Source organism: Rhipicephalus microplus, chromosome 7 (assembly GCF_043290135.1).
Source record: "Rhipicephalus microplus isolate Deutch F79 chromosome 7, USDA_Rmic, whole genome shotgun sequence".
NCBI classification, from domain to species: domain Eukaryota; kingdom Metazoa; phylum Arthropoda; class Arachnida; order Ixodida; family Ixodidae; genus Rhipicephalus; species Rhipicephalus microplus.
The window spans coordinates 162,999,190-163,012,773 of NC_134706.1; the positions used below are offsets into that span (position 1 = coordinate 162,999,190).

The 13,584-nt window shown below is 46.6% G+C and overlaps 1 protein-coding gene across 3 annotated transcripts in view; it reads right to left on the bottom strand.

Moving 5' to 3' along the window:
• Window positions 1-13,584, bottom strand: part of B9d1 (B9 domain-containing protein 1) — a 146,879-nt gene that overhangs the window by 48,391 nt on the left and 84,904 nt on the right. For all 3 annotated transcript variants that reach the window (XR_012885117.1, XM_075869888.1, XM_075869889.1), the window contains exon 5: window positions 10,032-10,128. Coding sequence is in view for 2 of the 3 variants with exons in the window: in XM_075869888.1 (XP_075726003.1) it covers window positions 10,032-10,128 (97 nt within the window). In the remaining variant the exon portion in view is untranslated. The remainder of the gene's footprint in view (window positions 1-10,031; window positions 10,129-13,584) is intronic.

A 13,584-nucleotide genomic window follows, 5' to 3' on the forward strand; every position in this document is an offset into this window, starting at 1 on the left:
TTCAGCTTTGTAACTTGCCCTAAACAATTTTAGACACGTTCATTATAGTGACACTGAAGAGGTTTTGAATTCTCAAATTTAATGCCAATTCAGTATCCGTGACCTTTTACAAAATGTCTACGAGGGTTTTTTCACGACGTTCGAATAAACAAAACGTAGTTACAAGCGAACCAAATTTAACGGACGGAACAACCCCCCCCCCCCCCACGGGCATGCGCGCGCACAGGGGGGCGGCACAGGGAGATAGACACGTGCAGAGGTGACGTCAGAGGTGACGTCAGCTGACGTCAGGTGACGTTGTAGCAGAGTCGCGCTTCTCATAGATCTCGCCGCTCGCGTCCCCATTGAAGACGCCTTGGACTTGTTGCAGAGCAGGAGCACAACCACTCGCTCCTGCATGTGGAAGAGGCAGCGTTTAGCCCCCAATACAACAAGCCCCCGACCACAGTACACGGAAAATTTTTGGTGAGCGAGCTTTTCCCGACCCAGGTGATAGAAACGCTATCCGAAACGACGAACTCAAACTGCTCACGCCGCCCGACGCTGGCGTGGCGGCTGCCACAACAGCTGCTACTCGCCGTGACGCCGGTGCCACCCAACTCCATCTGGCTCACCCACGTTGAACCTTACCTTCAGAAATCGCAGCCGTGTTAACCGTGGAAGTGGTCGTAGTCAAAAAAACTGAGACCAACCCTGAAGACGCCACTCTTGAAACCGGATGGACCTCTAGCCACCGAAACAAGCAACGCAAGCATGCATAAAACGCTCCGGCATCGCCAACTGGCCAGGGAAGCACGTCCGATACCCCAATTTTGAGTGGATCTACCAAGCGCCTCTCTCGAAAACCCAGGCAACCGCGTCTGCCAGATGATCACGTCAAACTTGTGATTCGCCCGAGGGACGGCCTCAACCTCTCCAAAGTGGGAGAAGCACAACTGCGCGATGCTATGCTACGCGAAGTGAATATGCATGCAACGCTACTCAGAGAAGACATTTACCACACATGCGTTTAAGCTAATCTCATCGTAGTAAGCACACCTCTTCTATCCAACGCAGAAATCTACAGTCGGATCTTCAAACTACAGGTGGAAACTGAAACCTATGACTTTCAAGCCTAGGCTGATTCCCCTGAGAACTTCTTCCCTACGACTCTCCTGAAGACATTTCAGCAAGTCTTGTTAATGACCGCAACCCCACGATACTACAAGTTCGCTGAATGGGAGAGACAAACACGGTACTCATTGTATTCGATGGTGACCAAGTCCTTTTCCGTGTCTGCTATCGAGGAGCCGAATGCAAATGTAACCTACATAGGAAGCGCACTGAAGACTGCAACAAATGCGGGGCAGTAGGCCACTGTTCGGATGTCTGCCCCAAACCAAATGCCGTAATCTGTACGCTGTGTGGCACAGCCATCCTGCTATTGCTCATTTATGCACCCTTAAGTATCTTCTGTGCGGTCAAGCCCACCAGACAGGTGACAAAACCTGTCCTCAACGCTACCAGACACCTCGCCTTCTCATTTATCGTCGCCAAGAAATAGCTAAGTTCCAAAAACAGTACCTCTCAACTACAATTTCCACGCAAGATGCTCATCCGGAACGCCAGAAGGTGAAGCATAGTGACACCCGCTCCCGCAGTCCCAGTTCAACCTCGAAGCGTCGTGGCTCACGCAGCCGATCAAAGCAGTGGCGCAAGAATCAGCCCCCGGAGCTCCTATCGGGATCTGCGGCGCCCGAGGCTTCGGATGCCCCCCCCCCCCCTTCAGCAGTGGCAACCCGGTCTCACCCTCGCCACCCCCGCGGTAAGCTGGGCTAGCATTGCCTCCCAACCGGCTCCTATACATATTACAGCGCCTACAGCTACACACACGACCACATATAATAAGGAAACCATGTTGAGTACCATCACACTGGCGCTGCGTTCACTCCGTACGTTAGTACAAGAAATTCGCGTTGAAAACGCTGCTCTTCGGAAACAACTTGCCCAGCAACCTTCGTCCCCTTCTCTTCTTCACTCTGATAACCTCCACGCAGATTCCGCCCCCACCCCCACCCCCCAAAACGAAAGGATCCAGACACAGAAGAACGAGCCACACCATCGTCGCAACCACCTACCGCCTCAGCACCCCATTTGCCTGCAGAATATGTACCGCAGCAGCAACTCCATGAGACGATTCAAACGCTACTTGAACGGCAGTTACCGCTAATGCTTGAACGAACCATTGGGCAAACGCTTGAACGATCCCTCGATTCAACCCTCACAGCAAAGTTAGAGCACCACCTCACCTTAATGCTCGACGGAAAGCTAGAAGCCCGAGCGACAATTATCCAGCACAACCTTGAAGCCAAACCTTCGAGCCTTCTCGACAGCTACAATAGCAGAGTCACAGAGCTTGAGCGGTGTACACATCGCTCTTGCTCACACTCGCATCACAAGCCTTATGGCCGCATTAACCAAGATGACCATGATTAATCCACACACTCGGTACAGCTTCGGGCAGTGGAACTGTCGTGGCTACCGCCGTAAGAGGAGCGTGCTACAACAATTTCTATCGACACTCAAAAAAAACAGATACACCATATGGTATTAATTTACAAGAATCGGGCGGACAGGCTAAGCTGGTAGGATTCGCCTCCTTTACGGCTGCTGGAGCCCCTGACAGTCGCGAAGTTCTTACCACCCTCCTGAAGCGAAATATCCCTGTTATTCAACACCTCTCGCTCTCTTATAAAGTGCCACATATTGTATTGGAAGTCCTCGCTTCATCTCGTTGGACACCCAGCTGTATGTTCTTGGTCAATATTTACAGCAGCCCACGACAACCACATCACTTCCACAAGCTCCTCTCTTATGTCAAGAAGTTGGCAAGAATTTCCCTCCTCCTCATGGTAGAAGATTTTAACGCTCTCTCACCCCCTTGGGGTTACATCCACGACACCAGAAAAGGACGAATGCTGTGGCAAGACACCCACAATCTTGGCTACACCCTTATCACAGACCCGGCATACCCTACGTGGTTGGGCAACAGCATTGCCAGAGACACCACTCCTGACCTCACTTTCACTGCGAACATTACGCATGCAGAGTCGTCCAACCTTCACTAACATCTAGGCAGCGACCACTATATAATACAAACGATCGTCAAGGCTGGTCCGCAGCGCAGGAAATCCAAACAGCCTGCCCTTGTTGACTGGGATGTCTTAAGCGAATTGCGGGCAACGGTATCTCTATAACGTGCCACCTTGATCGCCCAATGAACAGCTTCCTTACTACGAGACGTTAAGCGTGCTATCACGACTACCCCAGAAGACGCCGTAGGCGACAAGGTAGACACGAAGCTGCTGCACATGTGGGAGGCCCTCGCTGGTCTGCGCAAGCGCTCTAACTTTAACAAATTGAACCGCTCATTACGCAAACGCATTGCCATATTAACGCGTAAAATTGATGATTACGCTCTTGAACTCTCCCGCCAGAACTGACATGAGCTTTGTAACATTATGGAACGCTTACTCAACGTGCCCAAAACGTGGAATATTCTTCGTCGTATGATAGAACCAACATCGACTAAAACGGCTCAGCACCACTCCTTAATCACTGCTCTGCACAAATATCCAGGTACCAATGAAGACCTTACCCAGGACCTATCCTGTCGGTACATTGTCAGTGCTACTTCGGTTGGTCTCCCATGCTACTCTGGGGCGGATAATCCAGCCCTCGATCCCCACATTCCAAAAGCGAAAGTAAGGTCCACAGTTTCACAACTGAGACACCAATCAGCGCCTGGCCTGGATAAAATTACAAATAAACTCTTACGAATCCTTCACGAAGAATCACCTCAAAAGCTCACACCTGATCTACAAATGATTTGGGAGTCGGGAAAAATACCAACATTATGGGAAACCACCACAGTCATTAGGATATATAAACCAGAAAAACCACTCACTATCGAGAACCTTCGGCCAATATTTCTCACATCTTGTGTCGGCAAAGTACTCGAGCACTTTACTCACGCTCGACTACAGAGGTACATGGAAGAGCATGCCCTCTACCCGCATACAATGTTCGAATTCCGCCCTAAACTATCGACACAAGACGTAATGCTGCAACTGAAGAGTCACAATATCGACGGTGAAGACGGCTCTCGGTATGGCACACGTGCTATTCTAGAGCTAGACCTCACCAAGGCATTTGACAATGTGCTACATTCATCCATCTTTGACGCCCTCTCCACGCTCAACATAGGCGCCCGTACCTACCACTATTTCGGCAACTTCTTAACGGACAGAATAGCCACTCTCGGTCAACTATTTCTCTGCACCTTCCATCTAACTCGGTGAGAAAGGGACACTACAGGGGTCGGTCCTCTATCTATTTCTTTTCAACCTCGTCATGCTTCACCTTCCGACACTTCTAGAAGATATCCGCGACCTCTAACATAGCATATACGCAGATTACATCACCTATAGTGGATTGCCAGAGGTAGCGACGGAGAGATACAAGATGCACTTCAACTGGCTATTGATAGAATCACAACTTACGCTGAACAACGAGGATTGTCGTGCTCGCCCCAAAAAGTCAGAGCTACTCGTCTATCGACCTAGATCTCCCAACAGAGACCTTCCCACGATAAATCTGCATGTGCAAATTCACCCTGTACGAAAAGTCCCTACCATTCGCGTATTGGGCTTCGTCATTAAGCAGAACGACGGCAATTCGAAAACAATCCAACTATTACACCATCTTGCCTATCAGACTACTAGGCTCATTTCCCGCTCCGCCAATAAACAGCACAGCATGAAATTATTTATTTATTTTATTTATTTATTATTTATTTATTTAAGACATACTGCAAGCCCATTGAAGGGCCCAAGCAGGAGGGGCATCACGAGAAAAACAAAATTTAGGCACAATACACATGATACACTGATTAAAATAGTTTGAACAAATACAAGAATGCATCAAAGTTACAAAAATCCGCAATACACCTGGTACACAGTTGGAAATATATTGTACACATACACAAGGGTACATCGAAGTTGCAAAACAAAGCAATCAGAATTCCAAATGTTCAAAGGAGTGAATATTGGTCACAGCCGATTCAATTAGTTTATTCCAATCTGTAATAGTACGCGGAAAAAAGGAAAACTTAAAAATATTAGTTCGAGCGCTGTACGGAGTCAGAGGTTGGGGGTGTCTATGCCGTGTTTGTCGGGAAGTGAGTGGCTGAAGGAATTCCTCGGGGGTTTAAGTGAAAGTTTGTTATTTTTAAGCAAAAATAGAAACTTTAACCTTTGAATTTGACGGCGTGATTGAAGTGTTGGAATGCCATGCTCTTCCATTATTTTGTCGGCGAGTCACTGGGACGATAGCTTGAAAAAATGAATCGAACGGATTTACGCTGTATCATTTCCAGAGCATTAATATTACTTTTTGTGTGAGGATCCCAGACAGTGCAGGCGTATTCCAGTCGCGGTCTAATTATGGATGTATAGGCGAGTAGCTTAACGTTTGTTGGGGCCTTTCTAAGCTTATGTCTAAGGAAGCAAAGTTTTCAGAATGAAGCTGCACATGTGTTTGTTACGTGTTTGTTCCAGCTCAAGTTATTTGTTATAGTGACGCCAAGATATTTACATTCTGATACTTATTCTAACGGTTGTGACGAAAGATTGTAAGGGAAGGACAGCTTATTCTTTTTGTTAGTTATGTTCATAAAAACGGATTTTTTGGCATTGAACTTCATTCCCAATTTTTCGCACCACGCCTGAACATAATTAATAGGCCAATCTCATACGACTGTTGACCACCTTCTCCTTAAGCAGAATATTTTACGTTGCTCCATTCATGCAACTTACGCCCACGGACAAGAAAAAAAACTGAACATAATGATCAGGCGCTGCTACAAGTGCGAGTTGCATCTCCTCAAGTCTACGCCCTATGCGAAACTCAATGACCTTGGACTTCACAATATATAGACGAATTCATTGAAGCCAACGTATATCGCACTACGAACGATCAGGCCAAACTCCTACAGGACGTCATCTCATGTGCTCACGCGGCATATCTTACGTCTCCCAGTTTGGCCAGAAACTCACAATTCCTTCGGACACTCGGGACACCTTCCTGATTCCCTCCATACCACGCTGTATGCACCCTGAATATAACCCAGAAATACGAGTAGACCGTGCCAAGCAACTAGGTAAGCGCTACGCGAAAGCCACGCACGTGCCGTATGAAGACGCAGCGGAATATCCTACGCATCGGGTCGTTGCCCTCGCTTTCACCACCGGGCCGCAATACATAATTACCGCAACTAACACCACTCACGTAAACAAACACTAAGAAGGCGAAAAAGCAGTCACCGTTCTCTCCTATGCTTCAACCCAGCATCCCGCATCATCAGCGACAAGACTGCCTTCCGCAACTTTACCAAAGGTTTGATTTCCCAACCGGCGCTCCGAATTCTTACAAGTACACCTCTGTTACTTCGCCACCGCGTTGAGATGATCTGGACTCCAAGCCACTCGGGGCTCGCGGGGAACAAACACGCGCATGACGCCGCCAAAGCTCTCGTCCACCGGGCACGTCATCCAACAGAGCCCCACCCCTCGTGACCTGACGTGGCTGAGCGAGAGATGATGGTCTCCGCGTTTTGCGACAAGGCGAGGGACAGAATGGTTACCTCCGGACAAATCCTAATGCATTACTGGAAGGCCAGACTTAAACACGCACCACTAGACAAGTGCCTTAGTAAGCAGCCGTCCACTACCTGGCATCTAAGACACGCACTTTCCCCTGTCAGTCACTGTACAGCCGTATTTACCCCACTGTTCACACGCCACATTGCAAAGCGTGCGGTGCACCTAACGCCGAGCTCGACCATATTATATGGGCCTGCCCCGCAGCTACTCACTCACTTAAACACAGCACGAAGCCTACATTCACTATCATTAAGGCCAAACAGTGGGAGGCTTCGCTGCTCAGCACGTGACCGAAGAACCAGCTCTGGGCTGTCCGGCTGGCCGAAGACGCCACCAGGATTCAAGGCCTGGCCACCGCCTCAGGAAGGGGATTACAGAGGGGCCCGTCTCCCGGCCCCTCGCCACCCTTCACCCCAGCAGGGACACTTCAATAAAGTTTCTTCTCTCTCTCTCGCGCACCCCAATTCGCCAAACGCGTTCACGTGCGCAAAAAGCGGTATTTTAGGGAAATCCAAATTTACGTCGATGGGTTGCTCCGCGTTCCCAGCTCACGAGCTCACTTTCGTTCTTTTTAATGTTCGTCGAATCAACGCCGCCTGGAGACAGAGCGAGCGGACGCGTTTTCGAGGACTCAAGTTTTTTGTGGGCTTTTTAATACTTGAGAAAAATTCATAAGTAGTTTGGAATGATAGACTTAGTCGAAATTATCCGCAAAGTTTAAAAACAGCATTTATCTGTGGCTGGTCACTCATGCCTCGTGCAAAGTCATGAATAATTTTAGGCAATTGTGTTGTTATAGAAAAACCACGACTAAAGTCATGCTAAGCTGCCGTAAGTACTGAGTGTGACTCCAAAAGAAGGAATTGTGTATGTATTATGTGTTTCAATATCTTCCAACTAGCACAAGTCAAAGCTATTGGGTGATTATTACAAAACAATGGTTTTTCAGCATATTTGAATAAAGGCTTATTTTTGTCGAATTTCGAACATTCAGGACGGACACAAGTGAATATCGATTCCTTTACACATTTGTCTAAATTTATGAGGCCCATTCAACATATTTCTACAAAAAGGCATTGGTAAGTCATGTGGGCCATAAGATTTTATTATATTCAAATCTAATAATATTTAAAATACGCCACCTTGTGGAATTTTGAGTTTTTCAATAGTAGGCAGGTACTTGAAGTAACTAAATGCGGGGATGGTTTTGTCATCGCAAGCAACAACAGAGGCGAAGTGCTAATGAAGTGCGTTGGCTATTTCTGTTTCTTCTAACGTTCAAACGTCTTTAATAACAAATGTGTCTCGACTGAATGGCTTCGTGCTTGTAAACTGCCAAAAATCAGACGTTGACTCTTTTCTTTTAACGTGATAATCAGCTTTACAGTGCACAAAAATGGGTTTTTCAATGTTCATCTTCTGTTTCACTTCTCGAGACAGATCGGCGATAAGAGAACATAGTATCATGCTCTTGTGGTTTTTAAAGATTTACAAAGCCGTTTATTCTTCTTTTAGTGTAGACAATGTACCATGTAATTAAGGGTTTTATACTAAATACTTTCTTTTCTTGAAAGCAACAAACAGCACCCTTCGCGCATGCGCAGTGTTATTCAACTTTAATCACACACCGTCAACGTCCCTCAAACCCAGATGAACATTTTTGGCAAAGCTCGTCATAGCATATCTCCAATCTTTCTATGATGGTTGTGTCACTGAAAGAATTAAAGATTGGTACACCTGTGTATTTAACATCATTTTTGTACTTCAATGAGTGTAGCTTAACCAAGACTGCCAGGTCATCTGAATTACCTATAACCGCTTCGCATTGTATAACTACCGTACCAGTCAATGTATTAGTCTAATATTATTGTGTAGTATTCATCATTATCATCAGCCTGACTACGCCCACTTCAAAGCGAAGGCCTTACCTATGATCCGCCGGTCAACCTGGTCTTGTGCTTTCCGTTGCCACGTTATCTCTGCGAACGTTTAATTCTCATCGGTACACCAACTTTCTGTCTCCCCTTCGTGTTTCTCTGGAAGTCTAGCCAGCTACACCTAATGACAAGCGGTTATATCCTGCCGTAAAACGGTAATTTCGGCCAGTTGGTTAGGATCTATTGTGAACCTATTTACAGGGGGCACGGACTCGCTAGGGCCGTTAGTTGATTTTCTTTGTGAAAACAAACTGCATGTACTAGTAGCCGACAAAGAAGGATACCTTGCTATTATGAATTCTGAATTTATATCCTACCTACATGCAACGTGCCCGGCCCTTGTCCATTTCTTCTACTAGTTGTCAACAATGATATCCTTAACGCCGCTTTGTTCCCTGACTTACTCTGTTTTCTTGTTGTCTACTAATGTTACGCCCATCATTTTTGTTTTTCATCGCTCGCTGCGTTGCTCTCAATTTAAGCTGAACCCTCTTTGTAAGCCTCCAGGTTTCTGCTCCATAGGTAAGTACTGGCGAGATGCAGCAGTTATGTACCTTCCTCTCAGGGTTAGTGGAAAATTACTATTGATGTGTTATTATGTGTATTATTATGTGGGTCTGACCATTTGTAGCCTCACTGCTCTAAGAGGGTGAGGTCTCCCATAAGCAACGTTTGTGCAGCTTTCATTTCTCACCGACCTCCATTCACCACTATGTTGAACATGTGTGTTAATGCAAAACGATCAATCAAGTCAAATAATATCTGACCCTATTTGTGACTAAATGACACCGTAATCATCACGTGGTGAAACACGTCGGAGTGTCAGCTTATCGGCGTCCAATGTCACCATTGTTTGTGATGTAGACACGGTTCATCACGAAAATGACTACGCACCACAGAAATTGGGTGAATCTCACTACTCGCCACCGGTAACTAAAAATGAAGAGGTCATCAAATGGTCCAATAAATAGCCAATGACATTAGCGGGATATAAACAGCCTTCCCTGCCATGCCGTCGGAAAATGACACTGCGCACGTAGGAGCAAGGAGAAGCAGCAGGAAAACACTGCATGCGTCGACCCTCGCAAAACTTCCTGTTAGTGGAGCTAGAACACCTTTTCCTACATGCTTCGCCCCTTCCAGTTCTTCTTGTTATAAGCTTTCCTGCCACATAGATGCCAACCGTGTTCAATAAAAGTTTCCTTGAAAGACAGCGAATGCCCTAGTCGTTTTCTTTGCCCTTTTGTAAGAAACGCGAACGCTCGGTTTCTTTTGCGTGATGTAAAGCCAGCAATCCCGAAGCTTGGCTTCACTAAGTGTCCCCCGGAGTTTGAAGACAGAATGATTTCTGGACATTTGGGAGAAACGTCCAGAGTTCTGCTTAGTGACTCACGTTCCGGCGATGGGAGGTACGTGCACAGCACCGTAACCACGTACGACATCGTTGGCGAATGCGTCCAAGCCGTATACGGCCAGCACAAGTTGTGGCCCTGCAGTATCGTATGGACGAGAAATAAAGGTTCCATCGCCAACTTCGTAAAAGGAATAATGTCGCAACTGAATAATCAATGCGAACAAACTTCAAAAGTGTCTCACAACTCTGCTTCGGCAGTAAGCATGTGTAAACATAACGTGATCATTTCATTCAACTAATCATGTAGTTCTTTGGTATTTATGAATTATTACCTAGCATCACCCGAAGGCGCAGCAGCAGGGGCGCTACCCTGTTGCGAAAGACGTGTCTTCATTGGTAGAGCACACTAGCACGACACGCGATTCCATTTGTTGGTGGAATGAACAAGGAATCATTAACATAAATATTAGATCTGCTGAAGCATTATCAAATCTTTTTAAAAAGCAGTTACATATCTATAAATATGATACACAGCGAGCACGTCCCGGCATACCGCATTCCTAAAATAAAATTATTGCGCTCGGATATCAAACGGAAGAATTGTTCCAAAAGAATAGTGTGCTGTATTGCATGAAAGGAAAGTCACCTTAAGAATCCTGAAATGAAACAGAAAAGCTAATGAACACAATGATGTGTGCAGGTATGTCCCAATCTGTCACCTCTTACAAACCATGTATAGTCAATGTACACCTGAAGCGAGGCAGACAAATTTCAAAAATGCTGTACATGTTTTGGCCTAAATTGCCTTGAAAAATAGTGCTGCAATCCCTTGGTTCTAGAAGTTGTGCTCTGTGTTCCATTGATTACAAAATGGACCATGCATTGAGCATGTGACTTGCGCGGCATTTTATTGGGCTAACTCGTAATGTATATGCTACATGGAAGTATTTTGCCTAGAGTAAATAATTCTTACTGATGAGGGCCAGCAAGAAGGGCTTACTAATGGACAAGTGTATCAGCGCTAATGTAAGCAGCCAGCTTTTTTTCATACTTACAATGTATTCTTTCGCGCTTGTTAACTAGTGTGAAAGAAGATAGCTATTTATAGAAAATGGAAGCTAGCGCGTGTCCAAGCATAAATTCGAAAGAAATCACCTATTTTTGCGCGGCGTCAACTATCTTACCTTTTTGTTGTATGGTTTGTACACTCTAAATACCAGGAGTCATGCGTGCTTCAAGCTTCATCTTCAATTGAGAAAGTTAGCGTCTGCACAAGTGTATGACCGAATATGTACATAGAGACAAATATGGTCTCACTGAGCGTTTAATAAAAATTTGTCAGACACGATCTCTATGTATGTCCAACGCGATCACAGAAACTGGGACCCAATACTACCTTTCGTCACGTTTGCCTATAACACTGCCATACAACGCTATACAAGTTACGGCCCGTTTTTTTTTCTTGTGCATGACCGTGCATCATCTTTTGTTCTAGATACCAGCTTCTTGTCCACGCCCTCTGTCTCATCTGCGTTCTCTCCAGAAGAGTTGGCTGCCTATGTCAACCACTGTTGCACAATCAACCGCGCCAATACTCCTATCATTCAGACCTAGCGAAAAGTTTGTTGTGATGCCACACGTCGAGTTGTGTCATTCTACCTGGGCGACGAAGTGCTCCTCCGGCCACTTGTTCGCACACCCGGCCTCTGCGAAAAATTAGTACACAGATACCTGGGTACTTACACTCTGCTTGAACAAACATCAGCCGTGAATTATCGCGTCGCTCCAGTTACTTCGGCTTCTGATCGCCGTCGTCGCAGGACCGAGATCATCCACGTGTCTCGCCTGAAGTCTTAATGCGGCGCTCGTGCCCTTACTAAAAGGACGTTTTGCTGACGGCTTTTGTGTAAGGGCGAAATATAAATAGCATGAGCGCTGACTGTTTAGTTCATCATCTTCACCCGCGCATACAAGTCATCGTGTCATCATGATCATCAACATCGTAACCTTTCGCCACTTGTTCGGTTTCTGGCTCATATATATATATATATATATATATATATATATATATATATATATATACATATATATTGAAACCGGTTGTTGACCAAGCGGGAGTTGACTCGGTGAACGAGAGCTTTATTTAGCGCAGGGCTAACTGAACGCAAGCCTGCGATCTCCGCAAGTCTTCTTCCTTTTCTATACTCGAGCTCCATGCCCACTGCCCTCGTTACAATCACCCCCGAGTTATGAGGGAGCCATCCTGGCAACCTAAGGACAGGTGTACAAAGAAGGGTCATGGTATGGCTTGAGCCAAAAGATCTGTGCGATTTCTTGTCCCCGACGGCGCTTGTCCGGAGATGCATCCAGCGGCTCGAGAAGGTAGTTGACAGGGGATGTTTGACGTACAACTAAATAAGGGCCATGGCACCTGAACGAAAGCTTGTGGGAGAGTCCTGGAGGAGTAGAAGGAATGCATAACCACACCAGTGAGTTCGGAGCAAAGCTCATAGGCGTGGTTGACGCGTCGAGGCGATGTTTTTGGCGCGTCTGGTCATGTGACGTGAACGCACGAGCAAGCTTCCGACATTCTTCAGCGTGTGCTGCTGCTCGAGAAGCGGTAGTCATCTCTGAAGGGTCCGGTCGATAACGAAGAATTGTATCCATTGTAGATGATGGCTCGCGTTCATAAACAAGAAAGAAAGGCGTAAATCCAGTGGTGCTTTGCGTTGCAGTGTTGTAGGCATATGTCACAAAAGGCAGTATGCTATCCCAATTTGACTGGTCGGATGAAGCGTACTTGGCCAGCATATCCCCAAGTGTACGATTAAAACGCTCTGTCATCCCATTATTTTGCGGGTGATAGGCTGTGGTAGTGCGGTGTATGATGCGACACTCGCTCAACAACGCTTCGATGGCATCGGAGAGAAAAACACGGCCGCCATCGCTTAGTAACTCCCGAGGTGCTGTATGCCTCAAAACCAGGTTTTGCAGTATAAAACATGCAACGTTTTTTGCGGTAGCAGAAGGTAACGCAGCTGTTTCAGCGTACCGCGTTAGGTGGTCGATAGCGACAATGACCCAGCGGTTGCTATTCGAAGTATAGGGAACCGGACCGTAAAAGTTGATTCCGACACAATTGAAAGCTCGTGCTGAACGTGGCAACGGCTGCAAGGGACCTGTGGCATGTTGAGTGAAGATTTCGCGTCCGTGGCACGTAAGGCAAGACCTTACGTAACAGCGAACGAAACGGTACATACCGCGCCAGTAGTACCGCAGCTTCAAACGAGTGTATGTTTTTAACACACCAGCGTGGCCACATTGCGGATCATCGTGGAACGTGGCACAAATGTTAGAGCGCAGATGTCGGGGAATGACGAGCAACCACTTACGACCGATCGAGCTGTAGTTTCGGCGGTAAAACAGGTTATCCCGAATAGCGATGTGTCCTGCTTGACGGCGAAGCGTCCTGGAAACTGGAGCGGGCGTCCGGTTTGAGAGAAAGTCCAAAAGAGAAGAAATCCAAGCATCTTTGCGTTGCTCAGAAGGCATGTCCGAAATGCTGATGGCCAAGGCAGCACTGGTGGAGATA